At 45.3% G+C, this 23,083-nt stretch overlaps 1 protein-coding gene across 8 annotated transcripts in view; it reads left to right on the forward strand.

The window, feature by feature from the left end:
* Positions 1–16,087, forward strand: part of ENOX2 (ecto-NOX disulfide-thiol exchanger 2) — a 168,081-nt gene extending 151,994 nt beyond the window's left edge. For 6 of the 8 annotated variants that reach the window (XM_039488634.1, XM_039488639.1, XM_039488635.1 and 3 more), the window contains 3 exons: positions 3,326–3,434; positions 7,311–7,396; positions 14,649–16,087. In XM_039488634.1, the coding sequence (XP_039344568.1) occupies positions 3,326–3,434; positions 7,311–7,396; positions 14,649–14,780 (327 nt within the window). In that variant the 3' untranslated portion in view covers positions 14,781–16,087. Of the gene's footprint in view, positions 1–3,325; positions 3,435–7,310; positions 7,397–14,411; positions 14,561–14,648 lie in introns of all 8 variants that reach the window. The other 2 variants (XR_005584688.1, XR_005584689.1) reach the window with 2 other exon arrangements.
* Positions 16,088–23,083: the final 6,996 nt, after the last annotated feature.

Below are 23,083 nucleotides of genomic sequence, written 5' to 3' on the forward strand. Positions count from 1 at the left end.
CAGGCCCAGCTGCAGGGCGTTTAGGTACAGGGTGTACCACAATTCCAATTCATGTCACTCATCACACAGTTTATATACATCTTTCCTAGCTACTAACGTCTAATAGCTAATTAGCAGCTTAATGGGATGAAATCGGGGGGCCCAGATAATCTTCATTCAAGAATATTAAAGGAACTGGCACATGAAATTGCAAGCCCATTAGCAAGAATTTTTAATGAATCAGTAAACTCTGGGGTTGTACCGTACGACTGGAGAATTGCTAACATAGTTCCTATTTTTAAGAAAGGGAAAAAAGGTGATCTGAGTAACTATAGGCCTGTTAGTTTGACATCTGTAGTATGCAAAGTCTTGGAAAAATTTTTGAAGGAGAAAGTAGTTAAGGACATTGTTAATTGGGACAAAATACAACATGGTTTTACAAAAGGTAGATTGTACCAAATCAATCTGATCTCCTTCTTTTAGAAGGTAACAGATTTTTTAGACAAAGGAAATACAGTGGATCTAATTTACTCGATTTCAGTAAGGCATTTGATACGGTTCCACATGGGGAATTATTAGCTAAATTGGAAAAGATCGGGATCAATATGAAAATTGAAAGGTGGATAAGGAACTGGTTAAAAGGGAGACTACAGCGGGTCATACTGAAAGGTGAACTGTCAGGTTGGAAGGAGGTTACTAGTGGAGTTCCTCAGGGATTGGTTTTGGGACCAATCTTATTTAATCTTTTTATTACTGACCTTGGCACAAAAAGTGGGAATGCTAATAAAGTTTGCAGATGACACAAAGCTGGGAGGTACTGTCAATACAGAGAAGGACCGGGATATCATACAGGAAGATCTGGATGACCTTGTAAACTGGAGTAATGGTAATAGGATGAAATTTAATAGTGAAAAGTGCAAGGTCATGCATTTAGGGATTAATAACAAGAATTTTGGTTATAAATTGGGGACATATCAGTTGGAAGTAACAGAGGAGGAGAAAGACCTTGGAGTATTGGTTGATCACAGGATGACTATGAGCCGCCAATGTGATATGGCCATTAAAAAAGCTAATGCAGTTTTAGGATGCATCAGGCGAGGTATTTCCAGTAAAGATAAGGAGGTGTTAGTACCGTTATACAAGGCACTGGTGAGACCTCATCTGGAATACTGTGTGCAGTTCTGGTCTCCCATGTTTAAGAAGGATGAATTCAAACTGGAACAGCTACAGAGAAGGGCTACTAGGATGATCCGAGGAATGGAAAACCTGTCTTATGAAAGGAGACTCAAAGAGCTTGGCTTGTTTAGCCTAACCAAAAGATGGCTGAGGGGAGATATGATTGCTCTTTATAAATATATCAGAGGGATAAATATCAGGGAGGGAGAGAAATTATTTAAGCTTAGTACCAATGTGGACACAAGAAGAAATGGATATAAACTGGACACTAGGAAGTTTAGACTTGAAATTAGACGAAGGTTTCTAACCGTTAGAGGAGTGAAGTTCTGGAACAGTGTGCCAGGGGGAGTAGTGGAGGCAAAAGACATATCTGGCTTCAAGACTAAGCTTGATAAGTTTATGAAGAGGATGGTATGATGGGATAGCCCAATTTTGGCAATTAATTGATCTTTGATTATTAGAATGTAAATATGCCCAGTGGTCTGTGATGGGATGTTAGATGGGGTGGGATCTGAGTTACTACAGAGAATTCTTTCCTGGGTGCTGGCTGGTGAGTCTTGCCCACATGTTCAGGGTTTAACTGATCGCCATATTTGGGGTCAGGAAGGAATTTTCCTCCAGGGCAGATTGGCAGAGGCCCTGGAGGTTTTTTGCCATCCTCTGCAGCGTGGGGCATAGGTCACTTGCTGGAGGATTCCCTGCACCTTGAGGTCTTTAAAGCACGATTTGAGGACTTCAGTAACTCAGACATAGGTTAGGGGTTTGTTACAGGAGTGGGTGGGTGAGATTCTGTGGCCCGCATTGTGCAGGAGGTCAGACTAGATGATCATAATGGTCCCTTCTGACCTTAAGTCTATGAGTCTGTACTTCTTGCATGTAAAGACCAATTGGTTTGCAGATTGTGTAAGGGAAGTTTATAAGTTCAGGGTGTTTCTGCCTACTTTGTTTACTATAAACACACTCACAATAGTTAGCTGTTTCAGCAGTTATGTTTTCAGGCCTGTTCAGCAGTTGCTTGTTCAGGCATGTCCTGTCTTAAGTTGGGCCTGTTCATGTCAGCTAAACCACACTTACAATCAGTTGTCTGAGTTTGTTAAAGTCTGCTGTTTTGAAGTCCATTGTCCTTAATCTGCTGCTATCACTCCTTCCTTTCCCCGGAATCATGAAATCAATCATTTCATGATCACTTTCACCCAAATTCAATTTTCACCTTCAGATTTACAACCAATTTCTCCCTTTTTCTCAGAATCGTCTAAAATGGCTGTCCTCCTCCTAACTTCTTCCTCCATTTTCTTAAACAAAAAGTTGTCCCCAACTCATTCTAAGAACTTAGTGAAAATTTTGTGTTTTTCCCGATTATTTTTCCAACAGATGTCTGGGTAGTCCCCCATTACTATCAGGGCCTGTGTTTTCGATATTTCTGTTATTTGTTCTAGAAATGTCTCATCCACCTCCTCTTCCTGATTTCCTTTACTGCAGATTCCTACCATGACATCACCCATGTTTTTTCCTCTTATTTTGAACAGCATCAGCTGAATTGTATACTAAGTTCCAGTCATTTACTCCTGTGGAAAACTGTTGGAGGCAATGAGGTTACATAGGGATCGCTAGGGGCCTACTATGGCCTGCCAAGGCCTTTATTAATGGTGAGGATGCATGTGTTGGAAAGAACCCAGCTTGATTTTCCAATCCCAGTGTGACTTAAATTCAGGGAATTTAATACCTAGAGAAACAGAACACAACTGTTAATAATAATACCAAGCTCTAATATGGTGCTTTTCATTCATAGTTCTCAAAGTGCTTTAGAAATTAGGTTAGTGTCATTATCATCATTAGTCTTACTGTTTCCATTTAAGATTTATTTTTAAGCTAATAGTCTGTTACATGGAAAATACTGTAAAAACACCTTTTTCTAACAGTGGAAGGAATTGATCAAGGCAAATATAAAGGTTCCCACAGCAATATGACCAATGTCCCCCATTGCACATCCCATGTGTTTTGTGGGATGCATTTTATGACATAAACAATGTATTAAGTGACACATTGAACCAGGAAAACAAAAATTGCAACTCTGTAAAAACTGTTCAAGTTAAAAACTAAGCTGGCATTTAATTAATTAGAATGAGTGCTGTATTGTGCAGGTATGGAGTGCACGGTGTTGTTTTTGCAGGAGAGCAGTACTTACAGGATCTGTGCATCTAGCCAGGAGAAGGAGTGCCCACTTGAGAGGACCCTGAGCTGTAGCCCTGTCAAATCTGAACGAGAAGCTTTATTAGTAGGTAAGACTCATGGTACAGTATGTCTGCTAATGATAAGACTGTTGTAATGCTGCCATCCATGCTATATAGATTCAGACTCCATGAGAGATGCTCTCAGGAGGTATTGTAAATGCAGCTCTTCCAGTCTCACTGTATGTGCTTCTTTCCTCAGTTTCATGGACTGCTACAATAGCAGGCCAGGAGTGAAATGCTGGTCCATGGCAAAGCTCCCACTGACTTCTCTGGAGCCAGGATTTCACCCTTTGTGTATTGCCCACGTAGAGGTCTCATGTCATGTACCTAGATCTGTTCTTGTCACCCAATGACACATGCTGTACACTTGTTCACATTGGTACTGTGTATGGGATGGTGACTTTCATCTGATATATAGATATGTTATGCACCTTTGATCCCCTTGCCTGCACTCTCCCTGCTGGGCTTTTATCACTTTAGCACTTGCTAAAGTGCAGTTGCATTGTCACAGGTCGAACTAGGACTAGCATCATTCCACTGAATCCTCATCTAGACAAGGCCACATCTGCCTCCCTGGGACATATTTTCACATTCCAAACCTCTGAGCAGTGTCAAACACTTTCCATTTTTTTTAAACAACCTGCTACTAAAAAATTTCCTCCTTTTTCTCCAATTGACAGTGCTCTGAAGTACAGGATAGACAATATATAGTCCTGGACCCAGGATCATGTTTAAGGTCCAAAATCTCATGGACCATAAGTGCTCCTCCATCATAGCAGCTGCTAAATCATGACCCACTAAACTGTTCTAGACTGAATTATGTTGTTAAACTACACTTGCCTTCACACATGTCCACAGCCTGGCACCTCCTACTGTGAAGAACCATTAGCCTGTTCTCAGAGAAAATTGCCCACACTGGAATTGGGACACCAGGAAACGTATAATGAACTTACGTTGATAATGTGATCCCTTCCTTCTCTGCATTTGCTCTATTCACACAATAAAGTCTTAAAAAGTACTGCAGGAAAACTGAGCTCCCTGCCATGCTGATCCAGTCCTTTACTAGCTAAAGCATCTGGGATGCATAATCATTGAGATTAACAACTTTTCATTTGAGGAAAGAAATCCACTACCACCACTTCAGAAGCATGCTAAAATTCAACCAACTGACCACTCTCCAGCTACCACCCAGCGTCACCCATGCTGGATTAACTAACTAAGAAGTTCACCCAGGGTCGGTCACACGACAGCCAAGATCCTAGACCAGGGGTCCCCAACGCGGTGCCTGCGGGGGCATCTAAATGCGACCGCGTCCTGGCCGGCGGTGGAGCATCCGCCGAAATGCCACTGAATTTCTGCGGCATTTCGGCGGCGACGCCTCTCGATGATGCTGCTTGCTGCCGACAAGTGACGTCATCGAGAGGTGTCACCGCCGAAATGCTGCAGAAATTCGGTGGCATTTCGGCAGATGCTCCACCGCCACCAGACGAAAAGGTTGGGGACCACTGTCCTAGACCCTTACCAACAGGCTTCAGTCCAGTTCATGGAACAGAGACCGTGCAGTGAGATGATGTTCTCTTGGCAATGAACAAGGGCCACACAGCCAGACACTCAGATAATATGATGAGAAGAGCCTTAAAGTTTTAGACAGAGCAGAACTGACTCACTTACACGATCTGATTCTTGGATCCCATGGTGCAAAGGGGCTGGAAACTCAGTAGATCTGGCCAGCTGGAAATTCACCTGGTGTAGAGAGAGTCCCCATGTGGTATATTCCAGTGTACTTAGGTATATTCCTATGTTGTGTCCCCAGCTCCCCTAGTGCTCCCCTGGTGTAGGGGCAGTGGCTGGCTTGTCTCTGTGCCAGTTATTCCCAGCTGCCCAAATGATCTGCTGGGGACATAGGTAGCCAGGTATAAGGAAGAATAACCCTCGGGGCTGATTCTGCTTTTGGCCAGACCCAGGCGAGAGTAAATGTGATGTAAAACCTGTTTTGCCACCCATCACCCTGTGCTAAGCAGAGCTCTGTCTGCCTCCAGAATCCAGCCGTTAGATTGTATCAAGCTCAATGTTATTGGCTACTTTTAAAATGTATTAATATGTTAATTTCTGTTGTATTGACACTGTTAAACATAACTCTGGCTTTGTCATGATTATTGCTGAGAAATATTTTGATCATCAAATCAACTTGTCATCTCAGGGTAGCTCCAGAATTGAAGCTTCCATTTAAAAGATCTGCTTCTAGACCTCATGGTGAAGAGGAACCCTTGATTACACTCCTTTTTTTCTTCCAGTATTAAATGAGATTGGTTCTAAGACCAGTCCATAACCTCCCTCCCATCCGATAATTCACCTTTCAGCACAGCTCGTTGCTTTTTCCCCTTTAATCAATTCTTTATCCACCTTACAATTCTTGGACTAATCCCCATTTTCTCTATTAATAATTTCCCATGTGGTACCATGTCAAATGCTTTACTGAAGTCCAAACATATTATTTTTACTGCATTTCCCTTATCTAAAAAATCAGTTCTTTTCTCAAAGAAGGAAATCAGGTTAGTCACCCCTTTTCTGTTTACCTCATTAATTTAATTATTCTCTTCCACAATTTGTTCCAAAGTCTTGCATGCTACTGAGGATAAGGACATAAGAATGGCCATACTGGGTCAGACCAATTGTCCATCTAGCCCAGTGGCCAATGCCAGATGCTTCAGAAGAAATGAAAGCAGAGATTTTGGAGCATCTGATATGGTTGTTTTGTAATTTTTCACGCCCAGCAGTTTTTGTTGGTAATTTTACATTGTTATCACTTGTTTTAGAAATACTGAGTTTAGACATAATGATGTTGAGTCTTTCAAGTCCCCCTGTGTCTGAGACAGTCTTAAGAAGAGGTAATGGGCAGCTCCTAACCCAGGTCCTTGACAGCAGACTCTTGACAGAACGCTGCTTAGTTGCTCTCAAAACACATGCCAGGAGGAAAGTGGAGAGTGCTGCCTTGTTAAAGCACTCCCAACCCTCAGGGCATGCCCAGCTCTGCCTTCTTTCCAGTCCCAGTGAGACCCCCAACCTGGCCCGGTTCCTGAGGGAAACTTTCATTTCCTTCCCGGGGAAACTGCAGCTTTGAGCCCTCAAACCAGCCCCTCTCCCCCTGCACACACCCTGTGCTCTCCCGTACTCATTCTGTCCCACCCCAAATCTGTTCCTCCTTTCCCCATGCTCCTCAGGAATAAACCCCACCCTCCAAATCCTAATTCCCTCTGAGCTGTCTCCTCCCTGCAAATCAATTAAAGTCAACTGCAGAAGATTTCCAAACTGCTGTCCTAGAGGTCAATCCCAAAGAGTTGAAGCCTGGGCTGTAGAGAACCATGTGTCTCTGGGTGGGAGACAGAATCCTAGGGCTTGGGTCTCATGGGCCTGGGCTCGTTTTGCTTCTGGTACTGTGGGCACTGCTTCACGGATATGCTGGGGGCCTGTCTGCTTCATCTACCTGCTGCCTGCTTGCTCTGTTGATGGTCAGGTGGTTTCTGCTCCTGTTGGGCACAGCCAGACCTGCCTTCATTTGGTTCATCAAAATGTTTGGGAACTAATTTGCATACCTGCCACTACCTCCCTCCTCTCTGTCTCCCACCCTTCTCCCCCTTTGTCTCCTTCCACCTCTTTGAGGGCCCGTCCTCCTCATGTTGATGCAGACCCGTTGCTGCATCTCATAGTGTTTCATGTTGCCCATTGCAGGAGCTTCCCAATCACTTTGAGAGTTGTCTGTATGGGACTGAGGGATATTGCTGTCTGAGTTGCTGCCCAAAGAAATGCTTTGCTCCACATTACATTGCAGCACACAGGCCAGGACTCAGCACAGTGTGTGCAGGGAAAGCCCTTGGTGCTCCCAGCTGAATCACAAGAATGACCCCTGCCATGTTATTTCCCTAGGTATAATTTCAACATTTCTTCATGTTCACCCATTTGGAGCAAGCATAGAATACATCTGTTCCTACTTACAGCGGCTCGACGCCAAGGTAGGTGTGCTGGGGTCTCTGTCTCTCTGGGCAGACTCAGATGGGAGGAGGGTCACTCTCTGTCTAGGGAGGCCTGACCCAGGAAGGTGGTTGTTTTTCTGTGTGGTTGGGCAAGGGTCTCTTACTCTCACTTCCCAGAACCCAGGCCGCCATCTCCTTACACCCTGCGCTGTCTGGTCACTGACAGCTTCAGCTGCCACTTCTTCCCCATCTCCAAGGACCAGCTCTGGGTGAGAGAGACTGGCTGGAATCTCCATTCCCTCCACTCCACTCCCAGCAGATCTACCAGGACCTGCTGGGGACTCTCCCCACTTCCTCCACCTTCTCACCGGAGAGACCAGGACATCTCCCCCCTTCCTCTCCCACTAGAGAGACCAAGACTGGTCAGGACCTCTCTGCCATCCCCTCTCACTGGAGAGACTGGGAATAGCTGGGACCTCTGCACCCCTCCCACCTGAAAGACCCCTCAGACCTGGCTCCTGGCTTCCCAGAACCCCAGGTCACCATCTCCTCATGCTGCCTCCTCCCCCTCTTCCACTTCTGGGCTCACTCCAGAAGTTGAGATAGCAGCTTGGTGAGGACATTCACGTGAATTTGTAGTAGCTTCTAGGGCTTGGTGGGGGGACCCCACACTTGTTGAACACCTCTCTGTGCCCTAAAGATCTAGCAATGTAGGTTACAACAGAGCAGAACAGGTGGATGGAACAAACAAATGGAGGGGGAGAAAGGTGATGAAAATAAGAGCTAAACAAGCAAGTTGTAGCACAAGGAGCATGAGTCATTTGTTCTGGCTTTTGTTTTGTGCAGCATCTCTTAACCAGTTTCTGATGATGTCTGGCAGTTTTTCTCTCTCACTCCATGTCTTGGTTTGCTTAATAGCCTTAATAGTGAGGGACTTTGCCAAAGGCTTTTGAAAGTCTAAGTTAATTATGTTTTCCTATTCGTCTCTATCCGCAATTCTATTGACTTGCCTTTATGGTCTGTCCCTGGTGTACAATATCATGTTCATCAAGGTTGTTTTATAACTCTCTTATTAATTAATTTGCAGATAATTTTCCTGACTGGGAAGTAGAGCTCATTGTTCTGTATTTCTCCAGGATCACTCTAATGCCTTTTTAAAAGATGCAAAGAATCCTGTGGCACCTTATAGACTAACAGACGTTTTGCAGTATGAGCTTTCGTGGGTGCATCCGATGAAGTGGGTATTCACCCACGAAAGCTCATGCTGCAAAATGTCTGTTAGTCTATAAGGTGCCACAGGATTCTTTGCTGCTTTTACAGATCCAGACTAACACGGCTACCCCTCTGATACTTTTTTAAAGATGTATACAGTATTCACTCCCCTCCAGTACACCAGTGTAGTATCCCGTTACAGGACAGATTGTGTATTTTTGATAGCAACATAACCACGTAATTCTTAATTTCTCTCAGCTCCCTTGAGAAATGCTCTCTTGTCCTTTTGGCTCATTACCATTTCTTCCAGCGTTTTCTGTTTGGACAGCTCAATCTCTAAGAGAGCCTCACCTTAATTACTTTGGAACAGGTATCTTCACATTATTCTCTGCGGCAAAGACTGAGGCACAGAAGTCATTTAGCTTCTCTGCAACTTCCTTATTCTCCTTGTTGTTCCCTTAACTTCCTCATGGACCTGTTGATTCTCTTCCACATTTTCTGCTGCTGATTTAGTGAAAAAAGTTCTTGCTATTTGTTTTTATATCTTAGACTGTTTGCTTTTCAAATTCCATCTTGGCCTTCTCATTTCCCGCTTGTTTGTGCTTTCCTCTTAGCGATGGTGGAGCTGGATGATGATTTTCTGTCTTGGCAGACACAGAGGTGGATGGGTGGAGGGGAGGTTTGGAGTATCTCTCTGGGTACAACCAGCCATTGAGGGGATAGAGATGGGCTTCCCTCTGGGTATGTAGGTCTGACCTTTTGTGTGGGGTGGGGTGACTGTGTATTCTGGCCGTGCTGCATTGGTGGTGATAGCAGGGTGTGTGAGAGCATCTCTCTTGATAGGCCCTGTGTGTCAGGTGCTGCCTTTTGGTAGTCAGGCCTGGTGGTTGGAGTGGAGGTCGAAGCTGGATGTAGGGTCGGGACTGGGCCAAGGGTGGCGCTGGAATCGAGGTCTGTGGAGTCGGAGGTCAGAACTAAGATCAGAGTCTGTGGACAAGCCATGTAGCTGGAGTCCAGGTGCAAGCCTGGGGTTGAAACGGGGTGGCCAGAGTCCAGGGACAAGCCAAGCTGGCGTCCAGATACAGGCCAAAGGTTGAAGCCGGGCAGTCAGAGTCCAAGCATCCAGGGAGAGCCGGGAAGCGGAGGCAAGGCTGGAGTGGGTTGGTAACAGGGCTGGGGCAAGATCAGAATAGGGCAAGGACAAGACTGGAACAGGGCTTGGGCAGGTCTGGAGCAGGAACAGAAACAGGATCAAGAGCAGGCTGGGAGTCTCTAGAGTCTGTTCTCCTGCTGCCTCACAGTGTGGTTCTTGGCTTAGTAGGGCTGTTGCACAAACTGATCTGCAGCTCTGGTAGGGTTGAGGAAATAGCTGAGCCAGGGGTTATCTGACCCAGACTTGGCTCAGGACTAGGTTGCTGCCGTATGCAGGCTCTGTTGGAAGGGTAAGTCAGTTGCCGCATGCCTGAGTGGTGACTCACCTCATCTCCCTTGGACAGGCACATGTTGAGCACTGTGGAGTTACACCGCAGATTGCTGCTCAGTAAGTGTTCACATAGACATGCCCTGGGAGTCCAAGGGTACGTCTACACTACGGGATTATTCCGAATTTACATAAACCGGTTTAACAAAACAGATTGTATAAAATCGAGTGTGTGCGGCCACACTAAACACATTAAATCGGTGGTGTGCGTCCACGGTCCGAGGCTAGCGTCGACTTCTGGAGCGTTGCACTGTGGGTAGCTATTCCGTAGCTATCCCATAGTTCCCGCAGCCTGCCCCCCCCCCTTTGAATTTCCGGGTTGAGATCCCAGTGCCTGATGCGGCAAAAATCATTGTCGCGGGTGGTTCTGGGTAAATGTCGTCAGTCACTCCTTCCGCTGGGAAAGCAACGGCAGACAAGCATTTCATGCCTTTTTTTCCCTGGATTGCCCTGGAAGATGCCATAGCATGGCAATCATGGAGCCTGTTTCGCCTTTTGTGACTATCACCGTATGTGTACTAGATGCCGCTCACAGAAGCGATTCAGCAGTGCTACACAGCTGCATGCTTTTGCTTTTGCATGATAGCAGAGATGATTACCAGCCATACTGCACCATCTACCAATCCATAAATTGGTAATAAGATGGGCATGGTCCTTTTGCACTGTTCCATTTGCTGCTGTCATAAGTGCCCCTGGCTGCTCTTAGCCAGGGGCGCAAAAGCCAAAATGGGGAATGACTCCCTGAGTCAATCCCTCCTTTTTGGTATCTAAAAATAGAATCAGTCCTGCCTAGAATATGGGCAAGTGTACTAGAGAACCACTGTATCAGAGAACCAGAGAGCACAGCTGCTCTGTGTCAGATCCTGCATAGATTATGAGCTGTATGCTATTCACAGGGGGTGCTCCTGCAACAACCCCACCTGTTCATTCCATTCTTCCCCAGCCTTCCTGGGCTACCATAGCATTGTCCCCCCACTTGTGTGATGAAGTAATAAAAAAAGCAGGAATACTTGTTAGTGAGAAATGAGTGGAAGGCAGCCTCCAGTTGCTATGATAGTCCACATAGGACATTAAGGAGTGTGGAGGAGAGGAGCCCAGCATCCTGCTGCTAGTCCAGGGGCAATTGAATCTTTTCTTTACACATGAAGGGTGGGGGCTGATGAAGCTCAGCCCCCTGTTGCTATGATGATGATGGTTATCAGCCATATTGTACCATCTACCAGGAAAAATTAGGGCCAGGCGCCCTTGATCGACCTGACGGATGCTAGTACGCATGGTTACCAGTCCTTTTGCACTGCCCCATGTGCCAATAGGCTGATGATGACGATGGGTATCAGTCTTATTGTACCATCAGCCACCCATGGCGGGGGGGGAGCAAGGATGTTGGTGTTGAGTGCTGCACCATCGCGTCTATCTGCAGCATTCAGTAAAGACAGAGTGACATGTAAAAGAATCAAGACAGGATTGTTTTCCCTTTCACTTCTGGGGGTGGGTGGGGGTGGGTGCGTAAATTGCCTAGCTATGCCCTGACCCACCGTGGACACTGTTTTTGACCCTAGAAGCATTTGGAGCTCAGCCAAGAATGCAAATGCTTTTCAGAGACTGCAGGAACTGTGGGATAGCTTGAGTCCTCCAGTCCATGAGCGTCCATTTGATTCTTTGGCTTTCCGTTACGCTTGCCACGCAGCAGTGCGCTGAGTCCCTGCTATGGCATCTGTCTGGAGATATTTAAAAAATGATTTTGAATTTCGTCTTCTGTAACGGAGCGCTGATAGAACAGATTTGCCTGCCCTTACAGCGATCACGTCCGCATCGTCCATGCTGGAGCTCTTTCTTTATTTTGATTTTTAACTGCATCACCACCCGTGCTGATCGGAGCTCCACGCTGGGCAAACAGGAAATATTCAGAAGTTCGCGGGGCTTTTCCTGTCTACCTGGCCACTGCATCTGAGTTCAGATTGCTGTCCAGAGCGGTCAGTGGTGCACTGTGGGATACCGCCCGGAGGCCAATACCGTCGATCTGCGGCCACACTAACCCCAATCCGATATGTTAATACCGATATTAGCGCTACTCCTCTCGTTAGGGAGGAGTACAGAAACCGGTTTAAAGAGCCCTTTATACCGATATAAAGGGCCTCTTAGTGTGGACGGGTGTGGCGTTAAATCGGTTTTACGCTCCTAAAACCGGTTTAAATGCGTAGTGTAGACCAGGCTCAAGATGCTCACTTCTGTCACCTCCTGGATGGTGTCCAAATTATGGTCAAGTCACATCGAGCCCAGGGAGGTAACAGCCCAAGCTCTGTAATCTTTACAAGATGATGCTGTCGCAGATCCACAGGGTCTGGTCTGTTTTCCAGCTAGTAACCAACCAGACCTTTGGGAGTGACCCCTCTCATGGCCTCAACGCTCTCTGTGAGAATTTTTAGCCGCAGCAGGCAGCCTTCTCGAAACAAGGCAACAGTGTATTAGGCACCTGGCTACATAATCTGAAAGTCCTTAGGTTAGCAAAGAGAAACAAAAGTTAAGACAGAGTTCAGCCTGCCCAGTGCCAGGCCACAGCTCCCTGGAGCCATGCTGCCACTGAAGCCATCTTGGTTCCCTCTCTCTGTCTCTGTGCCTTTGTCACTCAGTCCCAGGTGAGTGTGTGAGTCTCTGCAAAGGCCAGCTCTGAGCCCAGCCACCTGACACCTTTCCCCTTTGTTTTCCAAAGGGTAGGGGGAAAATCACCTTCCTCTTGGTTGTTGGTTGGTAGATGTGAACAGCCTGGCCATTGGGATTCCCGTTGTCTTTCCATACCCTCCCTTGATATGGGTCAGTTTCAGCCAGTCCTTTAACGATGCATTTATACCACCCCAGACAGTTACATGACACAACAGCAAGTGCCAAGAGCAGCGTTTAACCCTTTACATTCCATGCGTAGCAATGCAAAACACAGAGGGAAACTGAAGCATGCATAGGAGTCATAAAAATATTACCAAAATTCCCACTTCATCACACATAGACACATGCTAAATCTCACAAAGAAATCTTTCAATCAGCGTAGCCAATCCAGGTGCCTCCTTCACACCAGTGTCCCTTAAACTTTTCAGCTTGGCAAGCACTAATTCAAAACATTTTCATAACCCCTTTACATTTATTGTTTTCATAGTAAGAATATAAAAGCCTTATGATGTGTTTGGGAGGTTGATAGAGAATATTCAACCTTGAAGGGGAAGGGAGTGGGGAGCCAGATTTTCTTTGCTTTAGATTGTAATATAGTATCTAATGTCTCTTGTCCCCCTGATTGCCTTTCATGACCCTCCTGGGATGCCGTAACCCTCAGGTTGAGGCGCACTGCTTCACAGGAAAGGCCACAGAGCTTAGCTCACGAGTACCATCAGTCAAACCAACAGAGAGAGGTGAAGTGATTTGTTCAAGGCCATGCAGCAGGTCAGCCACAGAGCTGGGACCAGAACTCATAATACATCACACCATAAGAAGATAGCTGGAGAGTGAATCCAGAACTACAGTTCTCCCAGCCCCGAAACGTGCTACTCTGTGCTAACCTAAGGGCTTCCCGGTGCTGCATTCCAGTTGACTAATAGACCCTAGTCTTGTTTTGAAGAGGCTGTCAGGTGTCACTGCTAATACTTACTAAGGTTCATGGATCCCTGAAGAGTGTAAAAGTCTGACCAGGAGTCTTTCTCAGTTGGACTTACTGGGAAGAACTTATGGTGCAAAACAGCAGTGCTGGAGCCCAGAGGCTCAGTTTCAGACGAGTTGAAGCTGTGTGCCCTGCCCTTAAGGAAGGGTGGGACCCCTTGGGGGTCTGCATACTGAAGGGGTTCCTCCAAGGGACTATTAAAAAGCTGGGACATAGCGCAGGTCCTGTGGATCCATGACAGAGAGCAGCAATATGTGTTTCAACTTCTGGATTTTCCAAAGACTGTTAAGGTCTTCCAGGGAAAGTCATGTCAGGATCTGATATTTGTAACATAAAAACAAAATTTTGTGGGGGACAAAGCAGAAACTAGCAGGTGGCCTTTCCTGTTCATCCCAGTGTAACAGAAAAATCAACAAGCAAAGTAGGGTTTGATTTGCAGTTCCCCTTTGAAGGGGCTATCAGTGCTGCGATTGTTTAGTGTCTCTCTAGAACTCCATTTGCTGATTAAGTGGTTCCCCGGCTGTTAAAGACAAGCACCTCCAGTAGATGCACATCGAGATGTGACTTGAATATTTTGCTTGTCTGTAATTCCTCTCCCCCTTCAGAAGATGTTCTTGAGTCCATAGCAATATTCATTTGCATTTTGTTTCTATTTGAATCCATTATTTCAAATCTCATAATTAAATAATGAGAAAAGTTTTTCTTCCTCCTCTTTTTAGTATTCCTTATGTCTGCAGCCATCCCTCCTCAAACTGTGATGACAACACATCTCATAACTTAACCAGGAGCAGGCTGGGTCACCATTAGCACTTGGACGGGAGATCTCGGGAAATCCTAAATACTGCAGAAAGTGGTGTTTGTGCTTGGGGTCAGCATTTACAAAACTGCAAACATGTTGGGATTCTCAATCCAAAAGTCAGTTTATTTTCAGTAAAAGTTTCACTTCTTTCCCACAGATTTGTCCCACTGAAGTGGAAGTTCTGATGAGCAGACTGCAGCACACCTTCAAACAAGAGCTGAGTGGAGTTGGGGCTAGCCTGGAGAAAAGATGGAAATTTTGCGGCTTTGATGGACTGAAAATGACTTGAATTTTCAGTTTGATTGGCTTTGGTCATTGAAAACAATCACAGAATACGTACCCCACCCCAGACAAACATAGGATATTACTCTAACCTACATGTACAATGGTTTTCATGAATAAATTATAGATACTTTTATGGAATATTCCATGACTGAAATCACAGATGTAAGACAGCACCTAGCAGGAGACCCATGGAAGAAATTTAAATGAATCTCAGGTGCTGTAACATTTTTGTTCAGTTTCTTTTGTCTTATACTTAAGTACTGTCCAACATGTTCTACGAACAAACTCTTTGCTACCGTTTGACTTTTTGATATATTTTAAACCCAGCTAACTAACTAACTAATGTTTTGACAATTTGTATGTGTTTTGTGTCCCCAATCTCTCTCACCTTGCATGTTTTTGCTGTTGAGAGCAGCCATACACTGTAATATGGAATAGCAAAAAAGAGACTTTCTGGCTTCTAGCATTAACAGAATGGGAAAAAATCAGTATTTTATACAATTATATGCTAGAAATTCTGTACATTTTAAAAGAGAAGAGGAGGTTTATATGAGCCTAAAGATCACTTACTTTACAAAGCTATTTTCTCTACTATATCAGATATGAGACTTTTTCAGATTTAAAAGCAAACCTAGATTAAAGCCAGTGTCATGGCAGCAGCACAGTGTGACATGTGTCCACGCTGTGGGAATCATTTTGTAAATAATCTGATTTTAAAGGGGAAGGGTATTTAATTTTCTATACAGCTGGGAAACAAGAGTCCTAGTAAATGCCTGTATTTTAATAGTGACCTCTCCTTTAGGTTTACCATTGTCTGTCTTCCGTTGCCTTTGTCTTGCTGAACTGTGGAAGAACTGCTGCTGCCAAGGTCATAAACAGAGCATTTCCCTCCTCCTGAATGTTTCTCAAGAGTGGATCTGTGTATTCATAGCAAACTGTGAACTGCTCAAACCATGGACAGGGATTCCTGAGATATGGGGAGACATGAGAACACAACCTCCATTTACAAACAGTGCCTATGGCACACACGTCCTGCCAGACACCGCCCCATTGGCATGGTTGTGTACCCCATGTAATTTCCTGTAGAGATGGAGACAACTAATGGAACTGTTCTCTTCAGATCTGCTCTGTGAGATTCAGGCTGCGTTGGCCTGTGGTGCTTTGGGGTGTGGGTCACTCACTCTCACGAGTTCTGGTGCTTGTGCTGACTACGCAGAAAGCAGGTGGAAAGCATTTCAAGGAACTTGTAAATGCCCATGTCACCGCTGTTGAAAGTTGTATTTTTTAAAAATAAAACTTTTTTACATCCTAGTTTTGTCTTTGTAAATTTCTTGATTCCTGTTTTACTTATTCTCTACCTAGGAATAATAGAATAATAGAAATGTAGCACTAGAAGAGACCTCGATAGGTCATCTAGTCCTGACCCCTGCACTGAGGCAGGACTAAGTATTATCTAGACCATCCCTGACAGATGTTTGTCCAACATGTTCTTAAAAACCTCCAATGACAGAGATTCCACAATCTCCCCAGGTAATTTTTGTCAATGCTTAATTACCCTGACGATAAGGAAGTTTTTCCTAATGTCTAACCCAGGGGTTCTCAACCTGCGGCCCATAGGCTTTATGCAGCCCAATTAGCTCACAGCTGCAGCTCAGCTGTGTGCTAAAAAAAAAACCTGGCCCTTGGCGGGGTCCGGATCCCGCTGCCCAGCCCCGCGCCTGGGGCTCTCCATCTGGTCCTGCTTTGTGGAGGGGTCTCTGGGTGGGGGTGCTGCAGCCCACAATGATAAATAGGTTGAGAACCTCTGGTCTAACCTAAATTTTCCTTGCTGCAATTGAAGTCCATTATTTCTTTTCCTGTCCTCAGTGGATAAGGAGAACATTTTTTTACTCTTCTCTTTAAAACAACCTTTTACATTCTTGAAGACTCTTATCATGCCCTCCCTCAGTCTTCTCTTCTCCAAACTAAACAAACCCAGTTTTTTCAGTCTTTCATCATAGGTCATGTTTTCTAGACCTTTAATAATTTTTGTTGCTCTCCTCTGAACTTTCTCCAATATGTCCACATTTTTTCCAAAATGTGGTGCCCGGAACTGGTTTTTAGAGGTTTTTAAGGTCAGGCTTGACAAAGCCCTGGCTCGGATGATTTAGTTGGGGATTGGTACTGCTTTGAGCAGGGGTTTGGACTAGATGATCTCCTGAGGTCCCTTCCAACCCTGATATTCTATGATTCTGTGATTCTATGAACAGGACATAGTACTCCGGTTGAGGCCTTGCATGTGCTGAGTAGAGTGGAAGAATTACTTCTTGTGTCTGGTTTACAACACTCCTGCTAATACATCCCAGAATGATGTTTGCTTCTTTTGCAACAGTGTTACACTGTTGACTCATATTTAGCTGTGGTCCATTATGATCCCCAGATCCTTTTCTGCAGTACTCCTTCCTTTCTAGGTAATCATTTCCCACTTTGCATTTATGCAATTGATGATTCCTTCCTAAGGATAGTACTTTGCATTTGTCCTTATTGAATTTCATCCTGTTACTTCAGACCATTTCTCCAGTTTTTCAAGATCATTTTGAATTCTAATGCTGTTCTCCAAAGTGCTTGGTATCATCCACACACTTTATAAGTGCACTCTAAGTCATTATCCAAACCATTTATGAACATATTGACTAGAACTGGTCCTAGGACAGATCCCTGTGGGCCCCCACTTGATATGTCCTTCCAGCTTAGATTGTGAACATTGACAAGTACTCTGAATACAGTAACTCCTCATTTAACATTCTAGTTATGTTCCTGAAAAATTTTAAGTGAAACGATGTTAAGCGAATCCAATTTCCCCATAAGAATGAATGTAAATGTGGGGGTTAGGTTCCAGGGAAATGTTTTTTGCAATACAGTACAGTACTGTAGTTGGGAGGTGCCCCCGCCTTACCCCACACAGGCACAGTCCACTAGAACTGGAGACAATGAGGCAGGCAAAGAGGCTGAAAATGCTGTAGGCTAGGAGAAGCACGTTGCGCAGCAGCAGCGGCAGCTTACCCTACTCTGCAAGCACCAGAGGTGTGTGGGGGGGTCAACCCTCAGCCCGCCCACACCACCCCTTCCCCCAGGCCTCCATCCTTAATCCACCTCTTCTTCCCCTCTCCTCCCCCTTTACTCTGCACACCATGTCCTTGCTCCTCCCCCCGCCTCCCCTGCCTCCTGCCTGCGGCAATTAGATGGCGTTCAGGAGTCAGGAGGGAGGGGGGAGGAGCAAGGACATGGCTTGCAGGCTCCCACTCCCTCCCCTGCCTCCTGAACACCGCAAGCCAGCTGTGGACAAAGCAGGCAGCCAAACGACATTATAGTGAAGCATTGCACAACTTTAAATGGAGCATGTTCTGTAACTGAGCAGGGATGTAAGATCGAAACAACGTTAAGCGAGAGGATGTTAAGCGGGGAATTGCTGTACAGTGTACACTTTTCCAACCAATTGTGTACCCACTTTACAGTAGGTTAGTGTATATTTCCCTACTTTGCTTATGAAGAAGTCGTGAGTGTACCAAAAGCCTTACTAAAGTTGAGATATATCACATCTGCTGCTTCTCCCCTATCAAGGCTTGTTACCCTGGCATAGAATGATATTAGGCTGGTTTGACATGATTTGTTCTTGACAAATCTATGTTGTTTATTACTTATCATCTTATTCTAGTGCTTACAGATTGTTTGATTATTTGCTCCAGTGTCTTTCCAGGTACTGAATTTAAGATGCTGACTGGTGTATAATTCTCTGGATTGTCCTTATTCCCCTGTCCATCTCATGTGTGATTTCATCAACAGAGAATGGATGCTTGGAATGTCTGCCCGTATGAGGACCTCAGTGTCTGGAACCTTGTGTTGCCATCTGACCCTCATCAGTTTCCTCAGACAGCCCATGTGAAAGTGATTCAATTTCACAGCATGGCATCTGTACACCATCCAGGTTTCACATGCATAACTCAGAGTTGACAACACGATGGCTTTATAGACCTTCAATTTTGTTTGTAGACTGATACATCTGTGCTCCCATACATTTGCATATAGTCTGCCAAAGGCCACCCTTGCTTTGGCAATTCTGGCATTGGTTTCATCATTGTTGTGAACTGCACATGACAGCATACTGCCGAGGTAGATGAACTTGTCCATTGCCTGGAGGGCTTGGTCATTCACTGTGATAGCAGGCTCTACATAAGGCTTTCCTGGCACAGGCTGGTACATCACTCCTGTCTTCTTAATGTTGATTGTGAGACCAAAAGTGTCACAAGCTGAAGCTCTTCCTGGAGTTTGCTAACTTTTATAGGAGTTTCATCTCCAGGTTTTCATGCCAAATCACCCAACTGACAGCACTGCTCCACAAAAGCACTGCCTTCACCTGGTCTCCAGAGGGAAATGGCAGGAAACAGAACAATTAGCATTTTAGCAAACACAAGTGGGGGAAGAAAAAGCATGGAGTTTCCTTCACGACCAGACTCCATGTCTTTTTCCTAACTGATTGAATGAACTTTGCTTTGAGGGATAACCTTCAAAAGAGTCCATTTGAAAGGGTCATTGGACTGTAAAAGAAAGAGGCAGAAAATCCCCAGTTTTCTCTTTTTCACCTAAGAAGAAAAAGGCACCTTTAGGTCTCTGGGAGAGATCCTGACCATCTTGCTGGAAGATTGTTGATGAGAAACGCCATCTTAAGCAAAGCCTTCAACCAAAACTTGCTATATTAAGTTTTAGACTTGGAGATGCATGTTTTCATTTTTATTTGCTTTCTAACTTTATCTCTTACACTTGAATTCACTTAAAAACCTTTCTTTTGCTAATAAACTTGTTTTATTTTTAATTTAAATTGTTCAGGAGAGGGCTGGACAGTGAAGAACACACAGTTGTAGGAAAATCCGGGATTGGGAGTGTGTTGAGGTCATCCTGCACATAGTAACCAATGCTGCTAGAAGCCAGAGTGTGGCTGGTGTGTTGCTGGCAAGCTGCTAGGATCAGAGCTGTTGGATCAGGGCTGCAGCTACACACAGACACCCAGGGTGTGACCTGCATGCTGGTAGGATGGTTGTGAGCAGCACAAGTTGGGAACTAGAGAAGAAAGCATTGTGATGCACACAGGGTTACAAAGCGTATGGTGACACAACCCCTCACTGGTCTGGACTGCACCCCAGAATGTGACACCCACAAACTGATGGTCAGTCCAAATGAGTGAATCAAGTGTTAGAACAACACTTGTGCTGCTTCAAGAATTTCCACCAGATCAACTGGTCGAGCCTCCTACCCCAAGCAGAGTTTGCTTACAACAACACTGAGCACATCCTCACTGGGCAGAGTCCATTCTACACAACCTGTGGCTTCCACCTCCATCTCCACCCAGCCATACCCATCAACTCCACCAATCCCGATGTTGGGGTGTTATCTCGGGTTGCCCCTTCTGGTATCCCCACCAACTGCTACTAGCTTTCTTCTTCTCCACCACCTTCACCCATTTGGCTCCGATCTCCCCCGCCTCGATTACAGTTTTGGGCCTCATATCTAGGATGTACCTTTGTATTTCCTTGGGAACACCCTCTAAGAACTGCTCCATTTGTATTAGGAGAGACAGCTCTTCCAGAGACTTAACATTTGCTCCTGATATCCAGGCATCCCAATTTTTTACAATGTAGTAGGCGTGTCAGGAAAACGCCACGTGTGGTTTCCACCCTAGGTCTCTGAACCGCCGACGGGCATCCTCGGGTGTTAGCCCCATCCTAATTCTGGCCTTGTTTTTAAAAGTTTGTACTCGTTCATGTGTTCCTTAGGCATTTTAGCTGCCACCTCTGCTAAGGATCCACTAAGTTGTGGCCTCAGTTCCAGTATATACTGGTCTGTAGGTATGTTGTACCCAAGGCAGGCCCTTTCAAAATTTTCTAAGAAGGCCTCTGTATCATTGCCTACCTTGTATGTGGGGAATTTTTTGGAATGAGGAGTGGTACCTGGAGAAGGATTGTTAGGGCTATCTGATTGATCCAGCTTAGGCTTTTCCAGCTCTAAGCGCTTCAGCTCCATTTTGAAACACTTCATTTCCAAGTGCTTTGCCTCTCTCCTCTCCTCCGCTTCTGCTTCCAAGCGTTTTGCCTCTAGGAAGAAATTCTTTTCTCTCTCAGTTAGAACGCGGCCTGGGTTAAGGACATTCCTCCATCCTGGCGCCTAGATCTCGGGTTGGGGAGGGCTGATCCTTCCCTCCTGGGAAGTTCCCAGTCCCCCATCCCCTCCCTGCATTTCTATCATGGAGCTGGATGTCTGGGCTTGATCTGGGTCTGTCTTCTCGGTGGTGTGCTGATTTGGGAAGACTGTTTTTTCTAAGGTTTCGGTGCCTGACCTCAACCTCATGCATAGGCTGCCGTACTCTAGCCTAACTATTTCGTTGCCACAAAGCTAGAAAAAAATAAACTGCTTGTTGGACTCCCTGGCCTGGCAGGGTGAACTCTTTGCATGCCTGTTCTCCTTCAGGCAGCAAAGGGAAAGAAAGAAAGAGAAAGAAAGAAAGAAAACAAACCTCCCTGGCTTTTCAGGCTGTCAAAAGGAAAAATGTGTCCTTTTAAAATCCTGAGGTCTGTGCTTCTGGTTTAAAATGATCCTACCATTGCCACCATGTCAAGGCTGATTCCCCACTCTGGCACTTTGAGTGCAGAAGGTGGGGGCCCACAAGGATTCTAAAAATTAATACTGGCCAATCTGGGCTTGTATTAAACTCCCAAGGTCACAGCTTCTCTCTGACCTTGGATGGGTAGATGCTGCCACTGCCCACGTGCAAACTCCTCCCCTCTTTTTAGAGAACCCAGAAAGAAACACTTGGGAATTCCTTCTTGTGGGGTACCCTCAAGCCCTTTCACCCCCCCCCCCCCGCCCTGGGGAAGATCTGAGAAAGAAAAACAAAGGAAATAAGCTGTTGTCACCAGCTAATTAAACAACATATGCACAAATCTCTTAGGACACCAAAAATCCAATCATTTTCTTAAAAAAAGGCAAATTTTATTAAAAACAAAAAAGAACGAAAATACATCTGGAACGTAGGCTTTTGCTAGATTTAAAAAAACCCAATTACAAAAATTAAACATCAAGATAGCTCTCTTGAGGTTCAGCTTAAAGGTTACAAGCAAAACAAAAGCATCTGGGGTTAACACAGATAGGGTGACCAGATGTCCCGATTTTATAGGGACAGTCCCGATATTTGGGGCTTTTTCTTATATAGGCTCCTATTATCCCCCACCCCCGTCCCGATTTTTCACACTTGCTATCTGGTCACCCTAAACACAGAGGAGTCCACAAGCCAATAAGAAATAAAAGAAATAACCCTAATTGCGTCTTCCTAGACATTCCCTGATTTACTTACACAATTAGGGTTTCAGATAAGTAGGGTTGAGGTATGATTTGATGCTTTTTCATACCTGGTTTTAAAGCTTTTTACAGCATAGCTCCAGCCCTGTCCTGCTCTGTTCCCTTTTTTTCCCCCCAATTTTAAAAAGTTCTACCCCTCCCATTGGCTCTTTTGATCAGGTTCCCACTCCCTTTCTTTTACCTATGGGCTTTTTTAACTCTTTACGGGTAAAGCAAGTAGAGAATAGCTACTAACAGGGATTTTGTAGCTAACTGGCTGACACCTACTTTGACAACACCTCCACTCACTGAGCTCATCAACCACGGTCACCTCTGGTGCAGATGCAAACACATGACTAGTATGAGGTCCACGGGATACTGGATTTGAAAATCAAATGTGGCTTCCTCTGATACCTTGTAGACCTATGGGGCAGACAAGCGATCCCAGGTCAATGGTCCTAGCCTTGTGACAGCCTTTGACACAGCCTACCCAGGCAAACAGTATCCCTAGAGGGACAATGTAAGGCCCAGTGGGTCTCAAACCTGTGCCTACTAAGCTATCAGGCAGCAGACAATGCCATGCGGCCACCCAGCAGCCATGGTAACCAGCTCACACTCCACTACCCACGATTTGCTGTGGATGCAGACCCTGGGAAGTCACACCTCAAGGGGTCTGACAGGCAGCAGCCTCGTGGTTCCCTGCCCTAAATAAACCGAAGGGACATTCCAGGAAGAGTGTAGGCAACAGTGTAGATCTCCTGTAGCTGCTCTGACTATTCCTGCTCAAGCTCCTGGCTTTGACTTTGGCTTCATTAGGACCTTGTCTCCTGACCCAGATCCTGAAACCTGACATGGACTCTGATCCTCAGTACTGACCCTGGCTTGGAACTTGACTATGAACTCCTCTGCTCCTCTCAGCTTCAGGTTTGACCCTATTCTGAT

This window comes from Mauremys reevesii, linkage group 9 (genome assembly GCF_016161935.1).
Source record: "Mauremys reevesii isolate NIE-2019 linkage group 9, ASM1616193v1, whole genome shotgun sequence".
Lineage (NCBI taxonomy): Eukaryota > Metazoa > Chordata > Testudines > Geoemydidae > Mauremys > Mauremys reevesii.